Consider the following 17,321-nt stretch of genomic DNA (forward strand, 5'->3'; position numbering starts at 1 on the left):
GCCAGAGGCTATTCATTCAACCTTACGTTTACTCGAAAACATGCCTCACTGTGTTCAGTGGGGCTTACTCCCAGGTAAATATGCATGTAATTGCCGTCACAGTTTCTAAATATAATAAGGAAATGGGGAAAAAGGTATTTATGTTAATGATCCTGCCCAGTTTTTGCTTCTGAGGATATTTTGGAGTGGTGACGGTCTTTAAAAATAGAATCTGCTGAGCTCCTTAGTTCCTGATGTTATTATCCTTTTCCTGAATGGATGCTTAATTTGAATAGCACACTGAACTGTTTCCTTGTGCATTCTTAATTTATTTGTTAAAAATGGAGACTTCTCATACTGTTTTTGGAGTTCAATGTGGAATATATTTATGATCTTATTAAACAATTTGAAAGGGTGCTGACAAAGCAGCTGCAGAAAACTTATTGTGTACATGTTTAAGATTGTTGAACACTGGGTATTGCTTAATGATGAGTCTTTTATTAGTATGCCTGTTCATTTTAGCCACTGATCTACGTTAACTTTAGGAGGATATTGGTGACAGTAACTAACCTACTAATAATTTCTCTTACATCGTTGATTAAGAGTGTATAAGTTGAGCATCATCATCATTTCCACTTGGTGGGAATGACTAGTTTTTGTCACTAAAGTCTAATGTAGTTTTGATTTTGGAGTACAGTATACACTTGCAAGTATTAATAAAAGATATCATTAGATCATCCATGCTAGAGAAACAAACCTTTTTTCACACACACCCCCCTTTAAAACAATGTTTGTCCTATAAATGTTGGGTGTGTGGGTGTCATGCGGACTTGAATACAGAGCTTTTGGCTACAATTGACTTTGCACAGTGTTTATGAGCAACACCTCAAAGCAACCTATCTAATTTATTTAGATAGACTTAGACAGGCTTGTCAAGGATAAAGCTAACCATGGTTGCTGTATACTAGTTCCAAGATCAGAGGAGGATGCTACTAGGTCCTGCTTTTGGGCTTCCTGCAAGTCACCTGTGTTATGTACTGAAGTTCTCACCCTGGGCCAGCAGGGGGATACTGTAGATAGTTATGCAAATAAGGGATCGAAAGTGAAGTTCAGTGATTGGATAGTTTTAGAAAATTGTTACAGTTACGTTGTTCAGGAGCTCTATATAAGCAGGCGGACTGAACCCTTCAGTTCAGTTCTGTTCTGGCCTGTGAATAAACAAGAGCTGTTTGAAGAATCGCTGTGTCGTCTGATATGTTCACCTACAACTTAACAACCTGGTTAGCTGATCCAAGAGTTTTTGATCCAGCAGGGGTGCTCTTGTGTTCTCCTTGCTTAATCTTGCTGTAGGTAGATCTTTTCGATTTGGCAGTTTGACCCAGAACTAATGCGGCTGCGTAAGCTGTGCTGCTGTTTCGGTTTGGAACACTTTAAATGTCACTTTAGATCAGAACGGTTTCTTGGTTTCGTCTTGTTGGAATAGGAGGCTTATTGGTTTGGCTTTGTCCACACTTGAAATTCCACAGCGGTGATGCATTTTAGTATGGTAGGTAGCTTGTAATTTAGAGTGGTAAAAAACCGAGACTCTGCTTCAGACTGAAAAAATTTAGCCACAAATGACCTTATTAGGATTTGTATTGCTCAGGAAAGCATGCTCTGAGAAGTGCAGATCCAATGCAAACAAATTTCAATTATTAACTTAAAGTCAGAAGTTGTTGTTTTGGTGATTCTGACATGGAAAAGTTTGACACTTCGGGTTCTGAAGGTGATCTGCATGAAGTCTAGAGGCAGTTGATGCAGAATGGGTGTGAGGTTTTAGAATCTCTTGCGCAAAGAATGGGGATGTACTGTATTTTTCCATGTATAAGATGACCTTTTTTCCTGAATTTTTTGTGATAAATTGAGGGGCATCTTATACACGGGTTATAAGCAGTGCTGAGCCGGGCGCCAGGCACGCCAAGCTCCAGCTGAAGCCCTGCAATGCGCCCGTCACTGTGGCCATAGCGCGGCCCAGACCCGCCACCCGCCCGCCCACCGCCCTATCTGTTAAGTTGTGGGTGAACATATCAGACGACACAGCGATTCTTCAAACAGCTCTTGTTTATTCACAGGCCAGGACAGAACTAAACTGAAGGGTTCAGTCAGCCTGCTTATATAGAGCTCCAGTAGAATGTAACTGTAACAATTTTCTAAAACTATCCAATCATTGAACGTCACTTTCGATCCCTTATTTGCATAACGATCTACAGTATCCCTCTGCTGGCCCAGGGTTAGAACTTCAGTACATAACACTATCCATCCATGGCCACGCTGTGTTTACCTCAGCTGCAGGCAGCGAGGCTTCGGATTGGCTGCAGGAACTTCCTGCAGCCAATCTGAAGCCGCGCCAGCGTCACCGCCTGCCCAGAAGCCATGCCAGCGTTGTGGAAGTCAGTCCCCGTGCAGTGAGGAGTACGCAGTGCGCGGGGACTTACTGAGCTGGCGGCAGGCTGGATTTATGAGCCTGGAGGGCCGCATCTGGCCCGCAGGCCTTAGTTTGCCGACCCCTGTTCTATGCAGTTACGTTTTCCTTTTGCTTGGTTTTCTTCTTCCAGACCAAATGCCTTTATTTCCTTTTTACAAAGAATGCAGCAAGGCTTTCAGTCAAGCCTACGTAAGGCGGTGGGATCCTTTGGGATCCTTCTAGTCTTTTCTGATGAGTTTTGTTCCGTGCCGGACCCTCCCAGTTCAGTGCTAATACCAGGCTTATTAACCACCTGCAGTCGATTAAATAGCCGGGCTGCCCATTAACCCCTTCAGTACATGTTCACTAAAGCCAAACTGTTTCCTTTTGTTTGGAAGCCATGAACGCGTCTAATTACAGCTTTTTGGAAACATGTGAATTAAAGGGACTCTTTCTATGTAGATAGTGTGGAGATAAACACAAGGCTGCGACCTTACAGTGTGCATTCAATTTTCCTGTACCTTCAGTTAGCTTTGCAGATGGAATAATTCTCATGGAGATACCTCTCTGGCAAGATAAGCTGCCATGACCATAATTCTACCATGTACATGTTTTAATTAAGGTACAGAGGCCCTGCTTCTTAATGGTTGGCCACCCCAGTGCTGTGATACCCTGGTTGCTTTTGAGATGTAGCCACGATAATTCTTACAAGGCAGTAAGTCTGCTTGTTTTAGCTGTAAATTTGCAACTTCATTCTTTAGGATGGTTGTGATTTTGTCATGGCTAATAATAATTTTATTATTTGTATCCCGCCCATCTGACTGGGTTGCCCCAGCCACTCTGAGCAGCTTCTAGCATATATAAAAACATTATAAAACATTAAAAACCTTCCCTATACAATGGTACCTCTGGTTACGAACGCGTCTGGTTACGAATGCTTCAGGTTACGAGCTCCACTACCCCAGAAGTAGCTGCTCCTGGTTTCAGAACTTTGCCCCAGGATGCGAACGGAAATCGTGCATCGGAGGCACGTGGGAGGCCCCATTAGCGAAAGCGCGCCTCAGGATAAGAATGGTTTCCGCTTAAGAACAGACCTCTGGAACGAATTAAGTTCTTAACCAGAGGCACCACTGCACAACACTGCCTTCAGATGTCTTCTAAATGTCAGATAGTTGTTTATTTCTTTGACATCTGATGGGAGGGTGTTCAACAGGGCAGGAGCTACTACCGAGAAGGCCCTCTGCCTGGTTCCCTGCAGCCTCACTTCTCGCAGGGAGGGAACTGCTAGAAGGCCCTCGGAGCTGGACCTCAATGTCTGGGCTGAACTACTGGGGTGTAGATGATCCTAAAGGGCCGAAGCCATTTAGGGCTAGAAAAGTTACAGAACCACACTGCAAGGAGACCTGAGTTCTCGGCGTCTTCTACCTTCCCTGAATGGTTTTTTCATAGTTGCGATATAGCAAAAGCAAACAGTGGAAGCAGTTGTTTTCTGACCTTGAAGGCAATGCTCTCGAGTGCTTCTGCTCAGTTTCTTTTGATTACGCTGCCTGCTGTGAGCAATTTTTCCAAAATACCCCTTCCCCCCCTCCTGTGTTGCTATGTGCTTGAAAGTCATTTGAGGTACTTTGTACTTGTGTTTTATGTTAAAGTTTAATCTCCTTGCTTTTGGTTTCTGCCTGCAGTAAGGAGAAAATGGCAAAGATGGAGGTGAAGACATCTCTTTTGGACAACATGATCGGGGTAGGGGATATGGTGCTTCTCGAGCCGCTCACGGAGGAATCCTTTATCGATAATCTCAAACAGCGTTTTGATCACAGTGAGATATATGTAAGTATGTTGTAACCTTACTCTATAATGGAGCTTGTAAAGAAAGCCTCACCCAGGATCTCAATACCTTAAGGCAGTCGTTTTCAACCTGTGGGTCCCCTGATGTTGTTGGACTACAACTCCCATCACCCCTGAGCTCTGGCCTTGCTAGCTAGGGGTGATGGGAGTTGTAGTTCAACAACATCTGGGGACCCACAGGTTGAGAAAGGCTGCCTTAAGGACTGCCTCCATACAACCTGACCCAGATCATCTGAGACCCTTCTTTGTGTCCCCCCCTCTCCAAGAGGTTTGGAGGGTGACAACACAAGAATGGACCTTTTCTGTGGTGACTCCCCGTTTGTGGAATGCTCTCTCCAGAGAGGCTTGCCTGGTGCCATCATTGTATGTCTTTAAGCACCAGGCAAAAACATTCCTGTTTACTCATGCCTTCGGCCATTAAACAATCTATGGCCTTTAAAATGTGGGAGCTCCCAGCTCCTGCCAACCTAGCAGTTCGAAAGCACGTCAAAGTGCAAGTAGATAAAGGTGGAAAGGTAAACGACATTTCCATGCGCTGCTCTGGTTTCGCCAGAAGCGGCTTAGTCATGCTGGCCACATGACCTGGAAAAACTGTCTGCGGACAAATGCCGGCTCCCTCAGCCAGTAAAGCGAGATGAACGCCGCAACCCCAGAGTTGTTCGCGACTGGACTTAACTGTCAGGGGTCCCTTTACCTTTACTGTTATTATGATTTTTTTCTGTGATTTTTTAATTGTCTTTTATTATGATGCTATGTAAATTATGCTTTTAATGTTGTACACTACCCTGGGATCTTTGGATAAATTGTGGTATATAAATTGAATTATAGATAGATAGATAGATGATAGATAGATAGAAATATGGGATCGTTCCATGCATTTCGGTACAGGGATTCAAAATTGTATTTAGACACAGAATTGGTTGCGACCAAAACAGTCAAATAAACACATAGAAAATCAGGGTATGCAATGAAGATGTGAATAACATTAATGGAATGCAATGGTATGGTTCTCATTGATACCTATGCATCAAACCAATGTGACAAGCAATAACTAAACACCAAACATGTTTCGACTCCCATGAGCTCTGCCTTACTAGTCAGGAAATCTGTTGCACAATTTGTCACCCAAAATTAGCCACTTGCCTGATAGTTGACACTCTGAGCTGACCAATCAAATACATAAGGCTGCAAATACCCACTCGGTGAACATGAAACAATGGTGTTTTTCCACACAGGCCCAGTCATATATGTTTTAGGAACATTTCCAGATCTTAGGTTTTAGATATCAGCTATCCACCATGTGTTCTACATGGATTTAAAATGCTTACGGTATTTTTTAAAAAACTGATAAATATTTTGAAATGTTGTATGCATAACAGTGGACAAATAAACCCATTCAGCTGATAACATGGTAATCCTGAAGCGATGTCATTTTAAGGTGATGAATTGCAATATTCACTTGCCTGTTTTATTAAAAATAAATAAATGCTGGGAACTGAATTTTGTTGTTGGGTCTTCTGGAATGTTTCATAACAACATAAAACCATCATTGCATTAAGACTTTATTAAGCAGGTGGGGGGGGGGAAGAAGTGGTGCTGGGAGGGAGTTTAAGGCATATGGAGCAACAGAGGAGAAGGGGTGGAGTTGTTTGACAGCAGGAAACCCTGGAGTGGCTCAGGGTGGTAGAGTTGGAGGAGGAGAGGCAATTTTCAAGGCAGGGTTATCTTGGGGGTGGAAAGGTAACAAAAAGTTTGGTCAAGGCCACTTTTAAAAGTAAATGCATGTATTTCGTAACTGGGAAACTTGCCTAGGGGTCAACAGGTGGCCTTGATTCCTGAAAGTGAATTGCATAATAATACACCTTGATTTTCCTTTCCTTTTGAACTCATTCTGGAGTTTGCTTGGTGGACTCCTCTGTTGACAAGACTCTTGATGTATGCACATGAGATTTCCCTCCTCTGAGCAGATTTCCCCCCCAAAGCTTTTTGTGTGTGTAAACTGCTACTGTTTAGGACCTCAAAAAAGAGAAAGGATTGCAGTGTTGGTCTGTCTTCAAAGGCCATTCTTCCCTTTTGATAAGGAGAGTATTCTGTGACTCAGAATTGCTTTAGGCTTTTCGACTGCTCAGCCGCTTGCATAGACTCAGCCAACAGGCTAGTTTAGAATGGTGATCTGTGCCAGGTGTATAGCTATAAAGGTTTAGAGGTTGGGTGCAAGGCCACAAGGACGTATGCTCCCCATGCCACCCCAGTGAACTCCCCTTGTCTCACTCAGCTTCCATTTCAGAATAAATGTGAAAGCATTGCTAACCAGAGTTAGAAATGAAACTATAATAATATTAATTTATTATTTGTACCCGACCCATCCGACTGGGTTGCTGCAGACACTCTGGGTGGCTTCCAACATATGTAAAAACATAACAAAACATTAAGCATTAAAAGGCTTCCCTATACAGGGCTGTCTTCAGAGGTCTTCTAAAGGATATGTAATTGCTCATCTGCTTGACATCTGATAGGAGGGTGCCACTACTGAGAAGGCCCTCTGCTTGGATCCCTGTAGCTTCACATTTTGCAGTGAGGGAACTGCCAGAAGGCCCTCGGTGCTGGATCTCAGGGTCCAGGCTGAACGATGGGAGTGGAGACTCTCCCTCAGGTATAAAGGGTATTTAGGGCTTTCAAGGTCAGCACCAACACTTTGAATTGTGCTCTGAAACAAACTGAGAGCCAATGTACAGTATATCTTTCAGGACCAGTGTTATATGGTCCTGGTGGCCGTTCCCAGTCACCAGTCTAGCTGCTGCATTCTGGATTAGTTGTCGTTTCTGGTCACCTTCTAAGGTAGCTTCACGTAGACTGCATTGCAGTAGTCCAAGTGGGAGATAACCAGGGCATGTACCAATCTAGCAAGACAGTGCGCAGGCAGGTAGGGTCTCAGCTGGTGTACCAGATGGAACTGGAGGACAGCTGCCCTGGATGCAGAATTACACTTGTTCACCTGCCAGTTCTACCATGCCTCTTCTCCTTTCTCTCTCACCCTCTGTTTTATTGCTTAAAAGAGATTTATTTAGGAGTATTAGCTAATTTTCATTTTGCTGTTACAGTATCGTTCTTAAGGGCTGACAAGGACCTGCTTATAAACAAGGTTGTTTAAAGAAAAGAAAAAGGAAAGCAGGATTTCACATGCTCCAGGCTACAGAAAGCCTTATGGGGATTGTCTCTTCATATCAAGGGCATGTGAGAGCCTGCTTCACTTATATTTATTTTTTAAAAACCTAGCAAGCACTGTGTAATGGTCCAGACCTCTGTTACTTTTCTGCTTTTGTCTTGGGATTCTCAGTATCTGTGCTGCAAGCTAGCCAGATCAGGGTTTTAGACACAGGTAGGCAGCCGTGTTGGTCTGCCGTAGTCGAAACAAAATTAAAAAATTCCTTCCAGTATCACCTTAGAGACCAGCTAAGTTTGTTATTGGTATGAGCTTTCGTGTGCATTCAGATACACGAAACCTCACACCAGTAACAAACTTAGTTGGTCTCCAAGGTGCTACTAGAAGGATTTTTTTTATTTTGTTTTGAGATCAGGCTTGCGAAGTTTAAGAAAAGCAAAGCGTGTGTATGTCTGTTCATTAAGTAATATAGCCCTGCATTTGTCTGTCAGAGATAAAATGGGATCAATTTTTTTCTTTAAAAGTTCACAAAAGCTATAAACTTTGGCTAACTATTGCCACCCTCGACGTTCAGATGTAGAACTTAGTTTTAGTATCACCTCACAACATTTTGGTTCCACTTCACACATTTTAGGTTGGCAGTTCGAATCCCCGCGACGGCCAACCTAGCAGTTCGAAAGCATGAAGTGCAAGTAGATAAATAGGAACTGCTCCGGTGGGAAGGTAAACGGCGTTTCCATGTGCTGCTCTGGTTCGCCAGAAGTGGCTTAGTCATGCTGGCCAATAAAGCAAGATGAGCGCCGCAACCCCAGAGTCGTCCGCGACTGGACCTAATGGTCAGGGGTCCCTTTACCTCTCAAGTTGCATAGCTAAAGATGCTTCATTTGAATGTGGCAAATGCATCTCAGAGGACTGGGATTGGCTGAAGCTCCAGACTGATTGACACTTGCAGCGTGTGAAATTTATTATTATTTATATCCCCGCCCATCCTCCCAAATGGCCCTTAAGGTGGATTTGACTGTTAAACCTACTGCCTTGAACAACTTTCAGGTATGGAGGTGAGATGCCTGGTTTTGCTTGTTAGTTTCTACTCTTTCTTTTTGACTCTGTTCTTTCTGGATAGCCAGGTGGTTGTCAAACGTACGAGGGGGGAAATGATGACCTGCACAAGCACTTTGCAAAATTAATGAATCTTTGGAATTTTTAGCGAAACGGGGCTGAAACAATTAAACAAGGCCTAGAAACTAATAAACAAGTGGCTGAAACCAACAAACAAGTGGCTGAGATCTCTGCAAAAATTGAAGTTTCCGGGTGGTAATGCCTATTAACTTAAAACAGAGCTGTTTGGTCTGGTGTCGGATTAAAAAAGACTTTCAAGCAAGTATGAAAATCCTAGTCATCATATCTTGGCCAAAAAAGAGAAATGATAGGGGCAGCCAACATATCTGATTATTTTCACTTAAAACAATTGGTAGGACCAATGAGATTGAAGCAAACACTTGCTTCTTAGATAGGCCTTTGATTGTTAGTGTAAAGAAGGTAGCTTTTTCACTGAGGCACCAGGTCATGTTCTTGCTGCTCTGTTGCTTTTTTTTATTTTCCAAGTAATGCTAAGAATGTCGTTTGTGCTCCCAATCGTTCTATTGCTATGTAAATTTTGCTGCCCTCGCTGCTTTCCCTCCTTACTGAACCTGTTCCCCTGCCCTCTGGAGCATGTTGTACCACTTGTTAAATGTGCTCTACTTAATTGTAAAGCAAACCTCGGCCCTGAAGCCTCACATCCTGAAATCTGAAACTTTGCTTGGCGTGACGGATCAAGGAAGGCAAAGACTGCTGTTGGATTTGCAAGAATTTTGAACCTGATACATAGCTAAATGCGCAGAAGGATCCGTGGTGGTTCTGTTCTAGTGAGGGAGCATTCAAGTACAGACACAAACTCTTGCCTTCCTCAAGGTGCAAGGTTTCCCTTTTCTAAAGTGCTTTGTGCATGTGGGGCTGTGGATAAGGGGCACAGTTCTTTAGTGAATATAAGGCAGTGAGAAAAGCTACAGAGAAATCAAGTGTATATTCAAAGGTATATGCTAGCCACTCTTCTTCCCCTCTCCCTCACCCACAATCAGGCTGCTTTTCAGGCTCTCCAGGGCTTTAAAATGCAATTTAGGGGGAAGGGGTTGTCATGTGAGATGCTGAAAATGTACTCTTTTAAAGCGAAGGAACTTCAAAGGGAGACGGATGAAATACACCAGGAATTTCAAGGCTATCATAATTGCGGGTCGAACCGAGACAAAGAATTTTTCACACATTTTATGCGATAGCTGACCTACCAACATTACTGGGTAATGAGAAATGATGACCATGCTTTTCTGCATTTCATTTGCTCCATACCTCACGTCTCACGCACACCCTTCCCACCAAACCTTCACACACACACACACACACACACACACACACACAGAGTAGAGTTGGAAAGTACCGCAAGGGTCATGTAGTCCAACCCCCTTCTTGCCCAACATGGGGTTCCGACCCACGACCCTGAGGTTAAGAACCTCATGTTCTACTGACTGAGCCATCCCAGCAGTAGAATATCTCCTGTAGAATTGTAGAGTTTGAGGGCCATCTAGTTGAATCATCTGCAAAGCAGGGAACTCGGCTAAAGCATCCATGACAGATGGCCATCCAACTTGCTCAGAAACCTCCAAGTAAGGAGAGTCCACAACCTCCCTGGGAGACTGTTTCACTCTCAAACAGCTCTTACTGTCAGAAAGTTTTTCCTGATGTTTAGTCGGACTTTCCTTTCTTGGTCATTGGTTCAAGTCCTACCTTCCAGAACAGGAAAAAACATCTTGCTCCATCTTCCATGTGACAGCCCGTGAGATACCTGAACCTCAGATTTGAGATCTTTGAACCAGCACCTCTCATTAAGAGTCTTCATGATGCATCTTTTAAACAAAAAAACTTGGGGAAGATCAAGAAGTGGTCCAGCAGTTCTGTCTGCACCACGAATTCAGCATGTGTTGGGGGCAGGAAGCGTAGAGGGAAGAGAATAGCTGTTACTGGCACCAAGGTAGAAACGGAGAGCGGCTGTGAGTCTCAAGGTAAACTACCTTGAGTGGTAACTATAGAATGAGTCACAGGCAAAATTGTTCTTAATTTTCTTTACTCGAAAGGTAGGCTGTCTATCCCGTAAGTGCTGGGTTGCATAAATCACATGTACCTGTCTACCTTTGCCAGTTTAGATTCTGTATTCTGCCCTTGAAACAGCTTGGCCGTTCAATCGGCCATGATTCCTGTGTTAATGAAAGTATCTAATCCTCCCGATAGAATCAATAATGATGCAATGCAGAATTACATTCTCTCCCTTTTTGGCCCGAGGACTTGAGTTAATGCATTTTTGCATTTATGATTTCCTGGAATAAAAGAGGGGCAGGCACTCCCCTCCTGCCTCTCCTTGTCAGTCTTCAACGGCCAAGTAAATTTTCTTTCAGCTTTATTGATCCAGTGCAGCGAGTTCTTTAAGAGCAGGGAAGAGCGCCATCTCTTCTCTTCCACCCCACCCTCTCAGTCGCTGCCTCACCATTTACTGCCTTTGACTTGGATCCAAGAACTGGCATGCTGCCTTCAACTAACTAGGGGAGAGATGAATAGGTGTGTAAAACAGCTCTCTTTTAGAAGGTGCAATGAAATGTGCTATGGCTGCATCTGATTTTCAGCCTATTAACAGATCTGTAAGCTATAGTGTCTAGATCAGGGGAGGGAATCGGTGGTTCCCCAGATCTTGCACTGCAGCTTGCATCATTCCTGACAATTGGACATCCTGGCTGGGGAACATGGAATATAGGGCGAGATTCAGCAAAGTTCTTGCATGCGCAGAATAAGGTCCACAACAGGATTCCCACCACCCTTCTCCCCTTGAGCACAGAACAAATCTGCTCTGTAGGCTTCGGAAAACCCCAGAACATGCTTAGGGAGGCACAGGGCAAAAAGAAAGGAAAAAGTCCTGCTATGTAAGTGGACTTCATTCATTGCCCACATCTCCCACTTAGTGCAATAATGAATTCCTCCCATAGAGTCCAATAGCATCTGGAGGGCATCAGATGCTACGAATCAACTAGTTGGTTGATTGGACTGCCTTAGTGATGCAAATACTCTTGATTGTCCTCAACTCTTAGTGCTACCAGACTTATTAAAAGGCCTTTTGATATATTACAGTTTAATTTCAGTATCTGACTTAACTTCTGTGCTTGTGGCTGTTGTAAATGGCAGCAGTTATTATTAAAAGGATTTCTATACAGTGGTACCTCGGGTTACATACGCTTCAGGTTACATACGCTTCAGGTTACATACTCCGCCAACCCAGAAATAGTACCTTGGGTTAAGAGCTTTGCTTCAGGATGAGAACAGAAATTGTGCAGCAGTGGCACAGGAGACCACATTAGCTAAATTGGTGCTTCAGGTTAAGAACAGTTTCAGGTTAAGTACAGACCTCCGGAACAAATTAAGTACTTAACCCAAGGTACCACTGTACTGCTTTTCATTTGGAGAAGAAATGCCATGCGATTTTGCAAACACATAAAAGCCAACAGGAAAGCAATAAGCAAAACCAAAATGTGGGATAGCTCAGTGGGTAGAACATGATGCTCTTAATCTGAGGGTCATGGGTTTGAGCCCCACGTTAGGCAAAAGATTCCTGCATTGCAGGGGGGGTGGATGAGATGAGCCTTGTAGTCCCTTAAAGGTAAAGGTAAAGGGACCCCTGACCATTTGGTCCAGTTGTGGCCGTCTCGGGGGTTGCGGCGCTCATCTCGCTTTATTGGCTGAGGGAGCCGGCGTACAGCTGGCCAGCATGGCTAAGCCACTTCTGGTGAACCAGAGCAGTGCACGGAAACACCGTTTACCTTCCCGCCGGAGTGGTACATATTTATCTACTTGTACTCTGACGTGCTTTCGAACTGCTAGGTTGGCAGGAGCAGGGACTGAGCAACAGGAGCTCACCCCGTCACGGGGATTTGAACCGCCGACCTTCTGATCGGCAAGTCCTAGGCTCTATGGTTTAACCCACAGCACCACCCGCGTCGTTGTAGCAACTCTACAATTCTATGATTCCAATATGGGATACCAGTAAAGTAGTAATATAGGGAGAGCTGATAAAGAAGACAGCTTATATAAGAAAGAAAAGGAAACAAGGAATATATTTATTAGAACAACAAATAAGAGAACTTGAGAGAGAAAATTTAGAAACTTGTGCTTCAGAAATCTGTAAGCAATTACTCCTGGCTTGAAAACAAGAACGGAAAAAAGGCAAATATGTGGCAAGACCATTGAGATTAAAAACAAAAACAAAAAACCCCCGAACAAATAAAAAGATATTTGAGAAACTGAACAAAGCTGATAAATTTCTGCCCCATATGTTGAAGAAGGAAGAGATAAATGAATAGCTCTATAACCCCCCCCCCCACGGGACAAGAATGGGCTCTAACACCCAAATAGATTGTTATGGAATTTGAGAAATTTAATAGAACATAATATAAAATGGAGAGTCCTTTATCGACTGAGGTTAATAAATTCTTAAACTCTTTAAAATTGTCTAAACTAAAAGAAGAGGATGTAAGGAAATTGAATGCGCCAGTTGAAATGGAGGAAGTAAAAGCTGCTCTAAAAGGACTTGCAGGAATGGATGGACTTGTACCATAATTTTATTTTATAAGGGAGCAGCTTTGACACACTAACCTCTATGATTAATTCAATAGAAATGTCTAAAAACATGCCAAGAACCTGGGAGAATGCCAAAATAGTAGTTGTTCTTAAAGAAAACATCTTAAAACTTCATTGTATAGTTCTTTGTCATTGTTCAATTACAGTGTAAAGTTATGGACCAAAGTACTAGCTAACCGTTTAAATAGAATAATTGAAAGAGAACAACCAAACTTTGTAAAAGACAGAAGAGTGACACAGTGTAATAAAAACAAATAAAAAGAACCAGGAGCATTTCTTTTTATGGATGCCGGAAAAGCTTTTGACCATATTGAATGTCTGTCTGTAGAATAATAATAATAATAATAATAATAATAATAATAATAATAATAATAATATATTTATAGCCCACCCATCTGACTGGGTTTCCCCAGCCACTCTGGGTGGCTCCCAACAAAATATTAAAAACACAATCAAACATTAAAAATTTCCCTAAACAGGGCTGCCTTCAGATGTCTTCTAAAAGTCAGATGGGAAGGTGTTCCACAGGGCGGGCGCCACTACTGAGAAGGCCCTCTGCCTGGTTCCCTGTAACTTCACTTCTTGCAGTGAGGGAACTGCCAGAAGGCCCTCGGAGCTGGACCTCAGTGTCTGGGCTGCACGATGGGGGTGGAGGCGCAGTTTTAGAAACTCATATATATAAGCTAGGCACCAAATGACCCCTTAAACCTGGGTTATAGTCACCCCAATGGAACGTCTGTTCACCAGTTGGTTAAACTAGATGACTCTTGGGAACCCCTTCCAGCGCTACAGTTTTTCGTTTCTATGATCTTAATTACGTTGCTTGACTGTAGCTCTCTCTCTTACCACAATTCACTTGTCCCAGTGTGCAAGAAGGAGAAACACACATGATGGAAATGGCATTAACTATGGACTAAGTCAGAGGTTTTTAAACCTCTGTGGTTGCCAACCTGGCTGCCCTGAAATCTCCACATATGCACAGCTGGACCTGCACCAATAGCAAAATGTGCCTGGCGCCTGGGGAATTTTGAACACTGGACCCATGAAGAGACTTCCCCCTTCAAAATGCCTCTAGCTTATCCTTCCCAGATCCTGGAGCCTTGTAAGAAGGGGAAACAGTATCCACTCCTTCAGCCGCCTCTCTGCTCCAAATTGCAGCGTCCTGAGACTGTTTATAATTTTTTTCGAGTCAGGGCTTTGTTACCCACATTTGCATATAATGTATAATTTGCCCCTGAGGTGATAGCTAGGTGTGGGTTAGAAGCTATGGTTAAATCCGTTATAGTTCAAAGCAAGAAGTAAAAATGGAAGGTTTGTCATTTCGGTGTCTTTTTTGGAGGGTTAATTACATAACCAGGTTACAAATATTCCAGGGTGGGGAAGCAATAGCATTTTAAAAAATACTCTTTCTTTTTCCTCCCTAGCAAGGCTTACAAGCTCTGCTGAGCAGGTCCTTTTAGCCTCTAAACATAGGTACCAGGGCACACATGTATATTAAAGAACACTGGAAGGGACGTTGCGGGACAGTGAAGACTTTATAAAGACTATGTGCTCTTTGAGCAAAGGAAGGAAATGCTCCTAAGTACTTATAGACCCAGGTTCTGAAATTAGTTACGTTTTTGTTCGTATGGTTTTCTCAGGGCCACTTTGCAGGACTTGGGTGTCCAGTTGCGGCCCCGAATTACAGACCTGAAGGATGTGCTTAGACAATCGAACAAAATTGGCTCTTGACCAGGAGCCTACTCAATGTTGGACTCCCCTTCGATTATTTCATGTGGCGTTGGAACATTTTGGGACTTGTTCTGCCTGAGGTGTTGGTGAATGTGGGACTTGTTTAATTTAGACTGAAGCCAACTGTGGCCTTATCAGCAAAGTTTATATGGGCTTATATTCTTTCCCCATCTCTTTGGTTTAATATTAGTGTTTCCAATTCTTTGCAAGCTTATGCCCAGGTTCTGGCACATACATAAAAGCCAGCACACACATCAAAAAGCTTATTTATTGGATGCAATAAAAGTGCTGCTGCTTTGTGGGCAATAACCCAGGGCTATGCAAATGTCATTTTAAAGCATGCTGTGGCAGCATGACATTTGGGTCACCGCTAATCAAATTTCCTCTCTTGCACCCTGGTTTCAAAGATTGGTTAAAATGGGCTTGCCAATCTGTTCCCAGGGGAATCTGGTTAGTGTCTTGTGTTGCCCTTGCTTTCTTCATGAGGTTTGGAGCTATCTTATCTTAGGATAATGATAGTCATAATAATGAATAGTCTGTGGTGCAGCTAAGCCAAAATCTAGGGGTCTGCAGCCCAGGGGTCCCCTAATGACTACATAGAGAGCAGTAGGAGGTGGAGACAGCGACAAACATGCCTCAGGTCTGTACCTGGCCCGGCATCAGCAAGCTGGGCTCCCGCTGGTCTCCCCAATATGCTTTCTTCCAATATGCCTTGAAACCATTTTATAATTGGTGGTGGCCTGCCAGGCACATACATGGTTGTAGATCTTCATTTTATTACTTTTATTTTACTGTTTTATTATCGTTTTCTACCACAGAATGGTTCTTATTTCCTGGTTTTAACACCAGGACAGCAGAAGCAAGTTCTGCTTTATTTCTGTAGTCATAGAATCATAGAGTTGGAAGAGACCACAAGGGCCATCGAGTCCAACCCCCTGCCAAGCAGGAAACACCATCAGAGCACTCCTGACATATGGTTGTCAAGCCTCTGCTTAAAGACCTCCAAAGAAGGAGACTCCACCACACTCCTTGGCAGCAAATTCCACTGGCGAACAGCTCTTACTGTCAGGAAGTTCTTCCTAATGTTTAGGTGGAATCTTCTTTCTTGTAGTTTGGATCCATTGCTCCGTGTCCGCTTCTCTGGAGCAGCAGAAAACAACCTTTCTCCCTCCTCTATGTGACATCCTTTTATATATTTGAACATGGCTATCATATCACCCCTTAACCTCCTCTTCTCCAGGCTAAACATGCCCAGCTCCCTTAATGGTGCTGGGATTTAAGCAGAGGTGGATTTAGGGCAGCATGGCCGGTTCCTCCAATAGGGCGCCTTCCTGCCTCCTTCCCAAAGCCTAGTAAGTGCTAGACTTTGGGAAGGAGGTGTGAGGGCTCTGACACGGTCATAGAGTCCTCCTGCCTTCTTCCCCCAATAATAATATAATAATTTATAATAATAATAATTTATTATTTATACCTCACCCATCCGGCTGGGTCTCCCCAACCGCTCTAGGCGGCTCCCAACAGATTAAAAACAGAATAAAACATCGAACATTACAAACTTCAGGTGTCTTCTAAAAGTCACATAGTTGTTTATTTCCTTGACATCTGATGGGAGGGCATTCCACAGAGTGGGCGCCACTACCGAGAAGGCCCTCTGCCTGGTTCCCTGTAACTTTGCTTCCCACAGTGAGGGAACTGCCAGAAGGCCATCGAAGCTGGACCTCAGTGTCTGGGCAGAACGATGCGGGTGGAGACGCTCCTTCAGGTATACTGGGCCGAGGCCTTTTAGGGTTTTAAAGGTCAGCACCAACACTTTGAATTGTGCTCGGAAACGTACTGGGAGCCAATTTGGGTCTTTCAGGACCGGTGTTATATAGTCTTGGCGGCCGCTCCCAGTCACCAGTCTAGCTGCCGCATTCTGGATTAGTAGTAGTTTCCGGGTCACCTTCAAAAGTAGCCCCACACAGAGCGCATTGCTGTAGTCCAAGCGGGAGATAACCAGAGCATGCACCACTCTGGCGAGACAGTCTGCAGGCAGGTCGGGTCTTAGCCTGCGTACCAGGTGGAGCTGGTAGACAGCTGCCCTGGACACAGAATTGACCTGTGCCTCTATGGGCAGCTGTGAGTACAAAATGATTCCCAGGCTGCACACCTTCTCCTTCAGGGGCACAGTTACCCCATTTAGGACCAGGGAGTCCTCCACACCCGCCCGTCCCCTGTCCCCCCAAAACAGTACTTCTGTCTTGTCAGGATTCAACCTCAATCTGTTAGCCGCCATCCATCCTCCAACCACCTTCAGCTTGGTGAATGAGGACGGAGGGCTCTAGGATCTTACTAGATTCTCACACCTCCTCCTCAAAGACCAGTAGCCTCCCTTATCCAGTTTTGCGAAGGTGGCGCAAGGGTTGTGTGGGGGGTGTCAAATTTTGGCCTTTGCACAGGGTGCAATAT

The 17,321-nt window shown here is 43.9% G+C and overlaps 1 protein-coding gene across 5 annotated transcripts in view; it reads left to right on the plus strand.

The window, feature by feature from the left end:
• MYO1B (myosin IB) overlaps positions 1 to 17,321 on the plus strand; it is a 147,291-nt gene that overhangs the window by 32,430 nt on the left and 97,540 nt on the right. For all 5 annotated transcript variants that reach the window (XM_081201904.1, XM_081201905.1, XM_081201906.1 and 2 more), the window contains one exon: positions 4,105 to 4,249. In XM_081201904.1, the coding sequence (XP_081058030.1) occupies positions 4,105 to 4,249 (145 nt within the window). The remainder of the gene's footprint in view (positions 1 to 4,104; positions 4,250 to 17,321) is intronic.

This window comes from Podarcis bocagei (assembly GCF_964188305.1).
Source record: "Podarcis bocagei genome assembly, chromosome: 1".
NCBI lineage: Eukaryota > Metazoa > Chordata > Lepidosauria > Squamata > Lacertidae > Podarcis > Podarcis bocagei.